Source organism: Amblyraja radiata, chromosome 7 (assembly GCF_010909765.2).
Source record: "Amblyraja radiata isolate CabotCenter1 chromosome 7, sAmbRad1.1.pri, whole genome shotgun sequence".
Classification (NCBI taxonomy): Eukaryota; Metazoa; Chordata; class Chondrichthyes; order Rajiformes; family Rajidae; genus Amblyraja; species Amblyraja radiata.
In genome coordinates, this window is record NC_045962.1 from 59,551,331 (window position 1) to 59,568,318 (window position 16,988).

Below are 16,988 nucleotides of genomic sequence, written 5' to 3' on the forward strand. Positions count from 1 at the left end.
AGTTCCATTCATTCTCCTATCTTGCTTACTTCCATTTCTTATGTTTTCAATACCCCGTGATGTGTGATCACACTGTACTCTTTCTCCTTTATTTGAATAAATTATGCCTTTTTCCTTTGCTTCCGTCGTGTAAAATATCACATAATATTTACAACAAATTTGTTGATAAAAAATAGTACTAATCGGCCCTTCAAGCCAGCACCGCCTTTCAATGTGATCATCAGAGTTTCCCTACAATCGTGCAGCTGATCAATTGGATTAATCAGATACATTTGTTCCGATTTTGTACTCCATTGTACCATGTGATCATTTTAAGCTGATTGAAATGTTATGTGTATCTACATTTAACTAAATCACTTGTTGTTTGCAGTTTGTGCATTGTCTAGCAAAGTGTTATAGCTATTAATGCTGCTGCTGGAAAGACCCAGTAACTTGGGTTTGATCCTGATTTTGAGTCCTATCTGTGTGATAAAATTAGTTTTCTCTGGGAGCCTTATTTTCCTTCCACAGCCTGAAGACTTTCTGGTTGGCTCTTATAAATTGTCCTTATTGAACATACTTGACAGGAACATTGATTGGAGAAAGAGTTGATAAGCACTTGAGATAGAATAAGTTACAGGAAAGAAAGTAGGGAAATGGGACTGATGGGAATGGTCTGAAAACTAGCCCGGACGTCAATGAAAAATGACCTTCTGAACTTTATAGAACAAATTACCTCCTTCTATCTTAGGTAAGATACAGAATTTGCAAATAGTAACAGTTGGTTGGTTTCAACTCATCGGTCAAAAAACAAAATTGATAGTAAGCAGGGCTCTCGCTTAATTTTTTTCCCTGTTGCCAGCCGGGCAACCTTGGCAGCTTTTTAGGTTGCCAAATGACAGTTTAGGTGGTCATTTAAGATGGCTTGCATGATGCGTGCGATAATGTGCTCGGACGAAGTGCGTAGTTACCAGATGGAATTATACTCAATGAAACATTCACATATTATTTCTGCTTCAAATAAAGTCACAAACTAAACATTCACCAATCAAGACATGATATATCCCACAATGACATGCAGCAAAATTATAAGGCAGTATCTCAACTCTTTTTACACATTACAATTAATGCAATTTCTATTAGTTCTTTCCACTTCCAAACAAAAATGTGATTGAATTATTCAGCGTATGATCAACCTGTGTCAATAAATCCTGGACCATGGTAACATATATGCGTACGTATAGTTGTGAATGTTGCTCATTAAATAACTGATATTCCATGTTAAGAGCATTGATTTGCCGTTAAAATGAATTCTGTAATAACGTGTCAACGGTAGCAGTGACAATCGAACACTGCGGTTTTAATGTTTCACGTGTTCACAATTTAATTAATCCATCTTTATGGATTAAAACAAATAATAACATTGGGAATTAAAACATATTTTATTGCATTCCGTTATCAAACATAGTCAATGTTCGCTCTGAAGACATTTCCAGGACAATAGGGTCAGGGAGGGGGGTGTGTGTGAATCAGTGCGGGGTGGATAGATGGCAGGGAGGGAGGGGGGTTAGAAGGCAGTCGGTGCAGAATGGATGGATTGAGGCAGGTGAATTAGTACATGTTGGTTGGAGTAGGTAAAATTGTGAGGGGAGAGCACGGGGGATATCAGTGATGTTGAATAGGGGGTTCAGTACGGGATGGATGGGGTAGACAAAAGTGCTGGAGAAACTTAGCGGGTGAGGCAGCATCTATGGTGCAAAGGAAATAGGCAACGTTTCGGGTCAAGACCCTTCTTCAGACTGTACCCCCCATTCTTCTTGAATGGGAAGATCAGTACAGGATGGATGGGGGGAGATCAGCGCAGGATGAATGGGGGGGGGGGGGGGGGTCAGTACAGTGTGGATCGGAGGGTCTGTGCAGAATGAATGGGGGATCACTACAGGATGAATGAGGGGAAGGTGCAGGGTAAATGGAGGGTGGGTCAGTACGGGATGAATGCGTGGATTAGTACAGGATGGATGGGGGATCAGTACAGGATGGATGGAGGAGAAGTGCAGGATGGATGGGAAAGGGGTAAGTACAGGGTGAATTGGGGAAGCAGTGCAGGGTGGATGGGGGGGGGGTGGCAGGAGAATCAATGCAAAGTGGATAGGGTGATCAGCGCAGGATGAATAGATTGGGGGGGGGGGGGAGATGGGGAGGGGAGCACAGGGGATGTCAGTGAGGACTGAATAGAGGTGGGAATGGGGATCAGTGCTGGATGTAGAGGAGGGGTCCCAGGATAAGGGGGGGTGGAGGGGGCATACAAGAGAGAGAGAGAGAGAGAGAGAGAGTTAGAGAAGGGGGGCGAGGTACTGTAGGAAGGAGGGTCAGCGCTCCTCGGACAACATCGCCCCGCTGCCTTGGCCGTTGGGAACTCCTCGCCACCGCCTCCCTCAATTGCCAGCCAACGGGGCCGAGCGGTGCAGCTCAAAGATCCTATAGCTATAGTATCTTTGGTGCAGCTGCTTCAGAAGTGTCGGAGCGAATGACCGGCGCTGAACTGCGAGCGACAGCGGTTCATCTTCTCCTCCTCCCGCACCCCGCTCGCCCTGATAAGGCAGCTGCTTGCAAACCCGCGCTTTCAATACAAACCCTCCCGCACGCCGAGGCCTCCCCTCCTTCCGAGGCCTCCCTCCTCCCGGCCTCGGCGTGCGGGAGGGTTTGTATTGAAAGCGCGGGTTTGCAAGCAGCGGCCCTTATCAGGGCGGGTGGGGTGCGGGAGGAGGAGAAGATGAGCCGCTGTCGCTTGCTGTTCAGCGCCCGTCATTCGCTCCGACCCTTCCTCACCCCGCACCTAGTATCTTGCTCACGCAATACAGCCGTCACCGCCGACACAAACGTCGCGTTCCTTTTGTCCAGAGATGCTGCCTGACCCGCTGAGTTACTCCAGTTTTGTGTGTCTATCTTCGGTACAAACCAGTATCTGGTTGCCAAATTACTCGGTGTTTAGTTGCCCGGCGGCGCTTTGAGTGGTCAATGGCACCCGGGCAACCGTTAATTTCGAGCCCTGGTAAGGTATAAAACAATGTTTATCTCCCAAAACCGGAAAAACATTCATCGGTTTATTAACAATGATCAATGATCAAGAATTGAGGTTGTACTCAGAACAGCATTGATGTTATTGAATGGCAGAACAGACTTGAGTAGCTTGTTCTTGCTCCCACATCATATATTTGTAATCACATTTACTGACCAACAAATAAAAATTATAATTGCATAATTCCCTAGTTTTTATTACCCTCCAAGCTTTCCTACGCACCATCAATACACTTTTTTCCATATCATCCTCGAATCCACCTCCTTTTCCCCCCCCACTACCTCTCCAATCCCCTCATTTCCTCCATTCTCTCCTTCCTGCCATCCTGACCACTTTACCTCGTTTTCTCTTTGTCTTCCTTACCTATTCTTTCCCTCTGCCTTAGTTCATGTTTCCAAGTCCACATACTTGCCTCCTCGCCCAATTTCATTTCCTTTATGGCCTCAACTTCTTGTCTCTCAACCAACCTATACTTTTTTAATGTCAATACCACGCTACGAAAAGAAGGATTGGCATGAATGGGTGTACAAATGGAGGTGGCAGGGGGTGAGATGGAAGTGACTGGTGCAAGAGCTTCACCCAAAGTGAAATGTTGACTAGAATGGCTGGAGGCATCAGTCAGCAAGAAATGCCAAAGACGTCAATATTTAGTGTGAACACCAGGTATTGATGGAAATTGCTTTGGTGGTGCAATGGAAACAGTAAAATTGTGGAAAAAATAATCCCTCCAAACCATCACTATGAACTTGATGATCATATGTGGACAACTCCATCGCCTCTCTTTGGGGCCACATAATCTAACTAATATTAATTAAAATATACAAAAATATGATTGATATATTGTGCTAGAAAGGGAGTGGCCTTGAGAGGAAAAATATAGATAATGCTAAGATTTTTAATATACAAACAGTTCAGTGAATAAAACTGCTTCTAAAGTTCTGACTCCACTTTACTAAAATTCAATCTTCAAAGATACCTTGAAAATCTTTTGTTTAATAATTTCATTTGGGAAGAGGATGTTCATCAATGCAAGTAATTGCTGGAGAAATTAATCTTATTGACTTCCTCGTATTAATTCGTTCATGCAGGTAGTCATTCGATTGAGCCAAGTTTTTGCCTTTTTACTCTGCAAACACAAGGGCACCATGGTTAATTACAATATTTATCTTTATTCTGGCACTACCACCTGAGCAAACCCAACAATGAACAGCTGAAACCTTCATAGTATTTCAAATTGAGTGCCTCAGCTATGGGAATGCAGGGAAAACGTGAAATAACATTTTCTTACAATCTCATCTTTTTTTTCCTTCTTCAGAGCATTGCCTTTCAATGCCTGCAAGAGTAACATTGTAATATTATCCTTGAATTATTTCATCACAATAGTATTTTGTTTATTTACCCAACTGGAGAATGATCAATGGGTGGTATTTTTTGCCAAATGTCATCAAATAAAATAAATTAAAATCAAAAAATAACTGCAGATGCAGGAAGTTTGAAATAAAAATAGAAAATGCTGGAAACACTCAGCCTTTAATTCTGAAGAAGGGTCCTGGACTTTTTCTATTCTCTTTTTCCACAGATACTGCCTGATATGCTAAGAGCATTTAAAAAAAAATTATTAAAGAAAATAAATGTGCTTAAAAGAAACGCTCAAAATTTAGGATGATTTTGTTTTATCTATAGCTGTAAAAAAGACACGTGTCAGATTCAGTAATATTATGGAGGTGCGGCAACTTCCTGCTCATCACGCATTTGAAGCAAAGCTTTCTCGGATGTCCTATCCAGCAGCAAAGGATCATGAAGCGGCACTGAAAAATGTTGGCAAACTGACGATATTACAAGTAGCAAAAATCAGTTTTTTCTTCTGCTTTGTGGTTAGTACTTCTTACTGAGTTATTAATTCATACAACTGGTCCATACAAATGATTAAAACTGTACAAACGTTTGAAGGGTAAACCAATGTGTTTCTAAAGGTGGATGGAGATTCTTTGTAACATTTGTAAATGAGCAATTCATTTGAAAGTCTTACATCTCTGAGTGATGACTCTGATTGTGACGTATGGAATCATGTGAATTTAAGATCATCCAGCCCAATTTGCGCTGGTCATTTACCCAAAAAAACTGCTTCTGGGTGGTCTATCCAAAGCAGAGGAAAAACCCTCCTCCGCTGGAATGTGTGAAGACAAAGGATGGGTGGACCATTGTTGGGAAAGATGGCAAGAGTAATACCCCTGATGATGACAATTCCCCGTCCTCCCCCTCCACTGGCTCTCACCACATGTTAATGGACAAAGAAATGTGTGTGATGGTAATGCTCAAAATGAGATTCATGGTACCAAAAAAGATAATAATTATAATAATAATAATAAACTTTATTTCAGAAACAAGGTCCAGACAAGGGACAACATTACATAAAAATACACTGCATATAAAAATATCATAAAATACATATAAAATCTTAGTATATCACTTATAAAAGCATCATAAATTGTATATTAAAAATAAAACACAATACATGAATTAAAATCCAGAATAAAAAAAGAATGATCAATGTCTTACAACGAGACAACGATACCAGTATCTCCACAACTGGAATTCGTAGCGTTATACCTCACCCTCGTTAGACCACATTTGGACTACACAGTTACAGCATCGGATCCATACACAAATAGAAACATTTCTTCCATCGAACGTGTGCTGAGACAAGCAGCTCTATTTGTTACGAATACCTATGAGAGAGAAGCGAGTGTTACCAAATTTCTGAATTCACTGGGGTGGAACCCTCTCCAAGACGGACGTAAAGCTCACCGTTTGACCTGTTTTTACAAAATGTTAAATGGTCAGCTCAACATAGATTACCAAACCTACATCATACCCAAACCTATTAGGAGCAGACGAGGGCATTCGATACAATTTGAGATACCAGCTACCAAGACAGATGTGTACAGCAATTTATTCTTCCCCCGCACAATTAAAGCATGGAATAGTCTTCACCCAACCATAGTTACTCAACCAGACGCAACTAAATTTAAGGTAGCTCTTCTTCTCCAAGAACCGTTTTTTGCTTAAGTCCACCCTCCACCACCTCCAGTTTAAATTACATTTGGAATATTTTGGAGGACCTAGAACCAAGAAGAACACAGTATATACATTTCTCATCTTGGGAAAACTACATGTAGATTAGTTCTGCATCACATTAGGTAAATAGATTTTTCTGTATAAATATTTATTTTATACAAATTTAATTTGTTAAACAAAAATATGAACGCAATAGAAATAAATGATTAACAGGTGTATATTTTAACTTTATGTATACCATTAATTTTGTAGTGGTTTCTGGCAAACTTTTCCTACCAGGAGGCTCTCTCTGATACTCAGGTGGCAATTGTTAACATTTTGTCATCTACTTCTGGTAAGTTGTCTTTTCACTGTATTGAAAACGAGTTCCAAAAATGAGAGTGTTAGATTTTGTTTAATTTGTGTTTACAAAAATATGACACTATTCACCAAAAAACATTCAGAAAGTATTCAGACCCCTTCACTTTTTCCACATTTTGTTACGCTATATCCTTATTTTAAAATTGATTAAATGCTTTTTTTTTATCATCAATCTGCACACAATAACCCAGAAAGAAGAAGCGAAAACAGGTGTTTAGAAATGTTTGCAAAGTAATCAAAAAGAAATAACTGAAATATCAAGTTCAAGTTCAAGTTACATTTATTGTCACATGCACCAATTGGTACAGTGAGATTTGAGTTACCATACAGCCATACAAATAAAAAGAACACAATACACGATAGAATTTAACATGAACATCCCTACACAGCGGAATCAACGTTTCCCACTGTGAGGGAAGGCAATAAAGTTCAGTCATCTTTCCCTTTGTTCCCCTGTGGTCAGGGCCTTTGAGCCCTCCGCAGTCGCCATTACAGGCGGCCCAATGTTCAGGCCCTCCCGTCGGGATGATCGGAGCTCCGGCGTCGGAACGGAAGAGCACACTCAGCGGCTTGGAGTTTCCGAATTGGCTGCTTCCGAAGTCCACAGGCCGAGCTGGGCGGAGATTCAACACTGGCGACCCTCGGCAAAAGATCCCAGGACTCCGCGATGTTGTCAGCACCACCCGCGACTAGAAGCTCCACAAACCACACAGCTCCATGGTGTTAAAGTCAGCAGGCCCAACACTCTAGAGCTTCCATAAGGGCGATCCCCGGCATGGCATCGTCCTGCTCCGCGATGGAATTCAGTGCTGCGCCACTACTGAAGCTCTGGCCGGTCTCCGGCAGAAAAGGCCGCGCCAATCCAGTTGGTAGGCTGCGATGGGGGGCCAAGATGCGACTCGGAGAAAAGACGCATCTCCATCCAGGTAAGAGACTGGGAAACGGTGTCCCCCTATTCCCCCACCCACCCCTCACATAAAAAGGAATAAGAAACCTTTAAAACATACTTTTTGCCATACTAAAAGTAACAAAAAAAGGTGAAAGGACGAACAGCTGCTGGCGAGGCTGCCACACTCAATGGCACCACCCGATGGAACCGGGTTTACGTAAGTATTCAGACCCTTTGCTATGACACTGAAAATTGTGCTTCGGTTCATCCTGTTTCCATTGATTATCCTTGAGATGTTTCTACAACTTGATTGGAATCCACCAGTGGTAAATTCAATTGATTGGACATGATTTGGAAAGGCACACACCTGTCTATATAATGTCCCACAGTTGACAGGGCATGTCAGAGCAAAAACCAAACCATGAAGACGAAGGAATTGTCCGTAGACCTCCGAGACAGGATTATGTTGAAACACAGATCTGGGGAAGGGCACAAAACAATTTCTGCAGCATTGCAGGTCCTGAAGAGTACAGTGGCCTCCGTCATTCTTAAATGGAAGAACTTTGGAACCACCAGGACTCTTCATCGAGCTGGCCGCCCGGCCAAACTGAGCAATTGGGGGAGAAAAGCCTTGATTAGGAAGGTAACCAAGAACCCGATGGTCACTCTGACAGAGCTCCAGAGTTCCTCTGTGGAGATGGGAGGACCTTCCAGAAGGACAACTATATCTGTAGCACTCCACCAATCAAGCCTTTATGGTAGGTTTTACGGAAGCCACTCCTCAGTAAAAGGCACATGACAGCCCGCTTGGAGTTTGCCAAAAGGCACCTAAAGGACTCAGACCATGACAAACAAGATTTTCTGGTCTGATGAAACCAAGATTGAACTCTTTGGCCTGAATGCCAAGCGTCCCGTCTGGAGGAAACCAGGCACCACTCTTCACCTGGCCAATACCATACCTACAGTGAAGCATGGTGGTGGCAGCATCATGCTGTGGGGATGTTTTTCAGCGGCAGGAACTGGGAGACCAGTCGGGATCGAGGGAAAGATGAACGGAGCAAAATACAGAGAGATCCTTGATGAATACCTGCCCAAGAGTGTTCTGGGCCTCAGACTGGAGCAGAGGTTCACCTTCCAACAGGACAACGACCCTATGCACACAGCCAAGACAACGCAGGAGTGGCTTTGTGACAAGTCTGTGAATGTCCTCGAGTGGCCCAGCCTGAGCCCAGACTTGAACCCGATCGAACATCTCTGGAGGGACCTGAAAATAGCTGTGCATCAAAGCTCCCCATCCAACCTGACAGAGCTTGAGAGGATCTGCAGAGAAGAATGGGAGAAATTACCCAAATACAGGTGTGCCAAGCTTGTAGCTTTATAGCCAAGAGGACTTGAGGCTGTAATCGCTGTCAAAGGTGCCTCAACAAAGTACTGAGTAAAGGGTCTAAATGCTTATGTAAACGTGATATTTATGTAAACTACTTTTCAAAAATTTCTAAACACCTGTTTACGCTTTTTTATTATGAGGTATTGTGTAGATTGATGATAACAAAAAAAGAATTTAATCCATTTTAGAATAAGGCTGTAACGTAATAAAATGTGGAATCAGTGAAGGGGTCTGAATACTTTTAGAATGCACTGTATACCTGTTTGAACTCATATCTATTGATACCATTATTTAACAAAAGAAAATTGAGCATTTCATATAACAAGAGGCGTTACCTTTGGGGGAGGGAGTTCCAGATTTTCAACACGATGTATGGGCAATGCATTCAGATTTCATTCCTAAATGGATTGGTTCTAATTTTAAGATTACACATGTATCTTTATCTAGATTACTCCACCGCAGGAAGTAACTTCTAGAAAAAAAGAAAGTAATCTAATTTTATAATTTAACTTTTATGGTTTAGTATTGTTCTGATTCCAACCTCAGTTACCCTCATATGAAAAATGTGATCTACCACCATGTTCTTCAAGGTTATTTGAGCTAGATGTTTCCTTTATTTCTATACAAGGTCTCCTCAACCACCAATCCAAAGTTACCCTCACTTCTCTCAATTTCACAAGTAATCAATTGCCTGTAATGTTGGCATTTTTTTCTTTATATCCTTAGAGACAGTATCATAAGCATTCCCCTATCCAGCATGGTAATGACCTCCTGCTCGTTCACTTTGTCCCCAATATATCCCAATAATATGTATCTGAACTATCCTGTTGGCTTTTGGTCCACCCTCTTAAATACTAGAAATTACAGTTCCCAATATTTTATTTAAAGTTAGAGATCCTGAATACATTTGCAAATGTTTTGCATTTTTGTACAGGTACTACTGTTTTATGGAAGCTTTCACACTCTGCCGATTTATCGATTTTAAAAACGTTATTTTTCTCTTTTTTTAAAACCTAAATAAAATCCAAAAACGTATTCTCTAGATTGGTAATCTAACCATGCAACATCTGTCATTTCCTATTGCCATTGTCTGTTGTGGTCTTTCTTTTACTTTCATCAACCTATGTTCTCATTGAAAGATCAAAGTACATTTACTAGAAACAAAGTATTTTAGCTGATGTCTCATTGTGTTTTATTCATAATTGCTTGTAATGCATCTTGCTTTTATTTTGGTGAACAGACAACTGAATTTACATTGATTCTTCATTATGTGTACAACGTTCAATATCAACTGATACATGGCCAGAGCTTTATCAAATGGAATTATATTTATTGTAGAATATACAGTAATCATTACAGACCGTGTTGTGCATTTAGTCAATCATTTTGCAACTTGCATAATCCCATCATAGTTTTAATAATAAAATTAAGCACCCCAAAAAAAGGTCTAAAAATAATTTCTATCTATCTGTACACTACTATGAAATATTGGTTTCATTTTGGATCCCAAGCACATTGTCTTTTTTGGCAGAAAATGCCAGAGATAGAGATTGAAACCAAAACATTTGAAATAAAAATTAAAAAAAAGAACTATTAGTTATTCTTCCCTTTTTCTATAGAATCCTCTGAACCTCCATTTTCAGATGGACTAAAAACTTTAACCAATTTTCAGATGCGAATGGATCTCTTGTTACTACAACACATCTTATTCTTTTTTACTACAACTGTTCCTTAATAATTGGCATTGTAACCATTCACCATTTATTAGATGGCTTTTAATATTGCAATTAAAATTGAATGGAGAATTTGTTTGACCATCCCACAACACTGCTATTTGAAATTTATATTACATATTTATGATCGTCAGATTAAATAGTTTCCCCTGTCACAGTAGCTAAATAGAATTGTCTGGTTGAGAGAAGCCATAAAGCTGCAACTCAGAAATGGAAACAATTTCTCAACCTTTTTCTAAATATATTCTAGAGATATAATGAAAGAATTAACAATATGTGGAGGTATCTTACCAAAAGAAGCATATTTATTTTGGTAAAATAAGAGAAACACTTGCAACAGTGCCATCTAGTGTTATTCAATTATTACTTTCTAAACAAAGTTGTACACACTAATAATAAACATTTTATAGGGACATAAATGGTTTAAGAAAAATTATATGTTGAAAGTAATGTGCCCCACTTCATAAATGACAAAAGACTGTTAAAAGATACAATCCAATAAGTAAATGTAATTCATTTCAGACAACAAAATAATTCCTATTTCCAGTATAGTTTAACTGTCAACTCTTTATTTATGTCTAGTTCCATTATTTCAGAAGCTCAGTAAAAGAAACCAAGCTCCTTAAAATAGCGCAACTGTTAACACCCTCTGCCTCATGAACTATATAATTTCATTGCTAAATCTGCTTAATCTGCCCCATACATGTGTCCTCAAACCACAAATACTACCATAAGAGATCTACTAGTAATTGTGTGTTAGGTTGTAATTGTGATTCACATATTGACCGTTGTAAAGTTAATATGAATTATATCTGTTTTTTTTTAAATTAAAATAATGATGTGTTTAGGCTTCCTAACCTAATAAATTTGATAAAATACATTCCTGAGAAACTTGTATTCATAATTCTATCATTTTACATTTCAATGTTAATTTTTGATTAATTGAATGTTTTATTTCGGCAGGCCTTTTCACCCTACTTCTGGCTGCAATGTTCCCGAGCAACAGTGGAGATAGATTTACATTATCCAAATTATTAGCAGTCATTTTATGGTATGAATTAATTCATCAATAAAATTTGAACCCTATCACTTTTTTCAATCATATACCTCAATATACATAATGAATTAAAATTTACCCTATGAAAATAGCTCCTCTACAATGCAACTCTTTCTTATCTCTGCAGGATTAACCTGTAACAAAAAAATAAGAATGTTTTGTTTTTGCTTTTCAGCATTGGTGGTGTTACGCTTGTTAGTCTATCATCGAGTAATGACACAGAGGGAAAAGGCACAATAGGTAAAGGATTTTATTTATTTTTATAACTAACACTGTTTTGTTAATAACCCCTTGTTGTTTTGTTTATTTTTTACAAATAGTGCGATGTCCAGAGTTATTTTTCATCCCATAGCCTTTGCAAAGTAGTACAAGATAATTAATCCAGCATATGTAATTCAAACACCGTACAATTACTAACTTGCGAAATAAATTCCAGTATTACTGATGCATGTTTATTAAAACTCAGGTGATAAACTTTGCATTATAATGTGAATTATATACATTGTTAATCAGTAATTCATATCACTTAAGGCTTCTTAATTCAACACACTGATAATCATACAAATTGTTTTGCTGTACTCTTAACTTGAAAAATATACCAGTTTTAGTAGTAAAATTTATTTTCATGAACCACATTATTCCCTAGAATGCTATTGCTGTTTTAAATTGAAGAATTAATAAAAGTGACCGAATGAGTGGTTCTACTTACATGATGATTTACGAATATAGATGTTCGACAAACACAGTATATATTAAAATCAACTGGAAAGAGGGCAAGACAGATTTTTTTCAAACCATTGCTAACTATTAGTTTTCTCCATGCTACATTTTTTCACCAGTCTTGCATCATTGGCCATTTTCATTGCAGAACTCCTGTCACTTGCAGTCCACAATGTACCCTTTCTGGTTAATATCTACGTAAATGATTATGAGACTTGGGATTTGTAGCAGAGAACTTGAGTGCATTTTACTGGCTGCTTGGAAGACAGTGGGTTCTGTTACAACATTATTAAATTTTACAAAATTCTAAATCTAATGCTTTCTCTGTCATTTCATCCTGACATATGGCTTAGCTGCCCCCCAAAAGCCTAATTCATCAGGTTGGATACAGCATTGTGTACTGTATCACTTTAAGATTTGCAAAACATATTTGTGAATCCAGTGGGCAGCAGAACATTTCCAGAAAATGTCAAGTATTTTTCACCTAGAGTAGGAACATACATGCTTCAGTTTCAATCTGACCCCTTTCAGTCTGAAGCATACCGTATTTCCCAGTGTCGAAGACGCTATTTTTTATCATAAAATAAGGCACGAAAAATTACCTTCGTCCTGGAGGCTGACGGTTAGGTTGTTAGGGCGCTCTGGGGGTTCCACGATCAGCTGCGGGAGGTGACCTGGTGGCATGGGCGGAAATCCTGGGGGGGGCTGTCCCCCCCCCCATCTTTTGAGAGGTGGGGGACAATCCCCTCCATGTTTTGTGAAACATGTTGCAGCAAAACCGAAGCCTCCGAAGTCGAGTTGTAGCCGTAACGCCACCTCCGCTTCCGAAGTCAGCAGTCAGCCAGCTCCGTGATAGTAAGTCCACAGGCTCTGCTACCGGAGCCCTCAAGGTCGATTCCAGTTGGAGGCCGCCAGCTCCTAGAATATTCTCAGACATAGAGATAGGAAAAAGCTGTTAAAACCAGAAAGCTGGAAGCTATCAAAATGGCAGAGGGCATCAGTGGAGTCATGGACGTAATGCAAAGAGACTGGAAAAGGAAAAAAGAATATCATCATCGTAGGAATTAATATGTTATCTGGGATGAGAACAGACTAAAACAATAGATCCAGCATTCCTAGGTGTTTGGTCGCCTATTAACCAGACCCATTTGTTCTCATTTTGTGATTTGTGTTCAGATGGTTTGAAAAGTCACAGCAAGCATGTTTAACAACAAAATAAAATCCAACCTCTTGAAATTGTGCTGAAAAAAATAGGTTACTAGCTGTGACATGCGACAAACCATTATTTTTATTTGAATAATCATTCCATGGCTATATACATGTAGAATGTTTCTAATTGATGAGCAAACTCTGTGTATGCTTTGAGCTTTGTATATCTGGAGTATTTTCCAGTCACTTAAGTACAAATTAAAAATTCAACAATGACAAAAGGTATAGTTTAGTTGCAAGAGCAATTGCTTGTCCTGAAAAACATATACAGTGCCCTCCATAATGTTTGGGAAAAAGACTCATCATTTATTTATTTGCTCTGTACTCCACAATTTGATATTTGGAATAGAAATAAAATCACATGTTAAAGTGCATATTGACAGATTTTAATAAAGATATTTTTATACATTTAGGTTTCACCATATATAAATTAGAACAGTGTTTATACATAGTCGTCCCCCCCCCCCCCCCCATTTCAGGGCAGTATTTTGTTGCACATCCTTTGCATGCAATGACTGCTTGATGTCTGTGATTCATGGACATCACCAGTTGCTGGGTATCTTCTCTGGTGATGCTCTACCATGTCTGTATTGCAGCCATCTTTAGCTTATGCTTGCTTTGGGGGCTAGTCCCCTTCAGTTTTCGCTTCAACATATAAAAGGCATGCTCAATTGGGTTCAGATCGGGTGATTGACTTGGCCGCTCAAGAATTGACCATTTTTTAGTTTTGAAAAACTCCTTTGTGCTTCAGCAGTATTTGCGATCATTATCTTGCTGTAGAATGAACCACCGGCCAATGAGTTTTGAGGCATTTGTTTGAACTTGAGCAGATAGGGTGTGTCTGTACACTTCAGAATTCATTATGCTACTACCATCAGCAGTTGTATCATCAATGAAGATAAGTGAGCCAGTACCTTCAGCAGCCATACATGCCCAGGCCATAACAACCCCACCATCGTGTCTCACAGATGAGGTGGTATGCTTTGGATCTTGGGCAGTTCCTTCTCTCCTCCTTACTTTGCACTTGCCATCACTCTGATATGTTAATCTTTGTCTCATTTGTCCACAAGACTTTTTTCCAGAACTGTGGTCGCTCTTTTAAGTTTGCGGTGGCGCGACTCGCATTGCAGCAGCCCCTACAGCCTGTCTGTCTTTTTGTTGTTTTTTGTCTAGTTAAATGGAGTGGTTTGTGTTTTCTGATACTGTTTTTAACTGTGTATATGTGGGGGGCGGGGGGGGGGGGACTTTTAAAATCTCTTCCCTGCACGGGAGATCCGACCTTTTCCCTGTCTGGTCTCCGTTGTCTGTGGAGCGGCCTCCAACCGGAACGACCTGAGGGCTCCAGTCGCGGAGCCTGCGGAGCTGTGGACTTACCATTGTGTGGCTGGCTGGTCTCGGAGTGTGGGGAGCGGTGGTGGCTCACTGCTGCGGCCCAACTCCGGAGCTTGGAGGCTCCAGCTGCAGACCAGTGGACTGTGACATCGGGAGCTCGCGGGTCCGGGTGGAGACCGCTTTTCGGAGCTCTCGCAACGCGACTTCTCCAGCCCGAGTCGCGGGGTCGGAACGACCCGGAGCAGGGCCGTACATCGCCCGGCGCGGCTTTAATGGCCACGGGACATTCCAGCGCCCGCCGAGGGCTCCAACATTGTGACTTTTGGGCCTGGAGCGGGGCCGTACATCACCCGGCGCGGTCTTAAATGACCGTGGGACTTACCATCGCCCGGCTGGTGCTTCGACATCGGGAGAGAAATGGTGCAGGGGAGAGAAAAGACTTTGCCTTCCATCACAATGAGGAGGAGATTCATTGTGATGGATGTTTGTGTAAATGGAATTGTTTGTATGTCTTGTAGGAATTGTCTTTGTTTGTATGGCAGTGGAAACGGAGTTTCGTTTGAGCTTCACTGAGGTTCAAATGGCATGTAATAAAATATTGTATATTGTATATTCTTGGCAAACTAACCTGGCCATCCTATTTTTGCAACTAACAAATGGTTTGCATCTTGCAGTGTAGCCTCTGTATTTCTGTTCATGAAGTCTTCTGTGGACAATTTTCATTGACAAATCCACACCGGACTCCTGAAGAGTGTTTCTGATCAGTCGGACAGGTGTTTGGGGATTTTTCTTTATTATAGAGGGAATTCTTCTGTCATCAGCTGTGGAGGTCTTCCTTGGCCTGCCAGTCCCTTTGCAATTAGTAAGCTCACCAGTGCTCTCTTTCTTCTTAATGATGTTCCAAACAGTTGATTTTGGTAAGCCTAAAGTTTGGCTAAAGTCTCTAACTGTTTTATTCTTGTTTCTCAGTCTCATAATGGCTTATTTGACTTTCATTGGCATAACTTTGGTCCTCGTGGTGATAAACAGCAATAAAAGTTTTCAAAGGTGATGGAAAGACTGGAGGAAAGACTAGGTGCTGTGGGCTCTCATATACCTGCATTGAGGAGGCAATTAAAACACACCTGAGCAATTACCAATGCCTGTGAAGCCATGTGTCCCAAACATTATGGTGCCTGAAATGGGACTATGTATAAACACAGCTGTAATTTCTACATGGTGAAACCAAAATGTATAAAAATGGCCTTTAATAAAATCTGACAATGTGCACTTTAACCACATGTGATTTTTTCTATTACAAAACACAAATTGTGGAGTACAGAGGCAAATAAATAAATGATTGGTTTTTGTCCCAAACATCACTGTAGTATCTATCTTTTTTCTGTTCGGTTGACTCCTGTCTGTTTTTCATAAGCATTGACCATATTTCTGCCTGAACCAGAAAACCTAGAGAAGTCAGGAAGGGGAGAACTCATGTTGCAGTCTTTGAGGAACTTCATTGGTGAAACTTTGTTAACTGACAACTGGTCCTTTGTTTACAACCAATCATTTATCTGGATTTAAATCCCAAACCTTATCCTTGACATTCATTGCAGTTTTGGATGAAAGAGGCAATTTGCTTGCACATGTTAACACGTGCCATGGACAGCAAACATGGAATTTTATGTTTTCTTCGTGTTAACATGGGTTTTTTAAATGTGATGTTACTTAGGCTAGTTGAGCTCTACAATCAATGCCTGATGGTGGCAGAGCAGAAACTTTAGAAAGACTCTATCTAATTTCAAATGGGAAACACTATTCTAACACCTGAAACATTGATCTGGCGTTGTGTTTGAATGATTTACTAAGGAAAATTAGACTAAGACTAAAAGAATACCACTCTTACAAGACTATGGTGTATTCCAGTGCCATTGCATTTATGCTTTCAAACCTCTAGATTTTAATCAGAAGGCTTTATGAGCATAGCAGTGCAGATCTCATCTCCTCTGCAGTTTTGGTTCTGTATTCAATCACGTTCTGTAAGTGTGTAGGAAGTATAGAAATGATGGAATAGCTGATCAATAATGGAACACCCATTTGGAAATGGCACATTAGATCTGTTCTTAAACTTTCATTACATGATTTTCAAACTAGTGAAATTAAAGTATTTGAATGTAACTTCTCTT

At 40.2% G+C, this 16,988-nt stretch overlaps 1 protein-coding gene across 4 annotated transcripts in view; it reads left to right on the forward strand.

Moving 5' to 3' along the window:
* The window catches only part of slc35f5 (solute carrier family 35 member F5), a 144,135-nt gene that overhangs the window by 59,465 nt on the left and 67,682 nt on the right, over positions 1-16,988 (forward strand). For all 4 annotated transcript variants that reach the window (XM_033024630.1, XM_033024632.1, XM_033024631.1 and 1 more), the window contains 4 exons: positions 4,742-4,932; positions 6,389-6,470; positions 11,469-11,556; positions 11,738-11,802. In XM_033024630.1, coding sequence (XP_032880521.1) covers positions 4,742-4,932; positions 6,389-6,470; positions 11,469-11,556; positions 11,738-11,802 — 426 coding nt within the window. The remainder of the gene's footprint in view (positions 1-4,741; positions 4,933-6,388; positions 6,471-11,468; positions 11,557-11,737; positions 11,803-16,988) is intronic.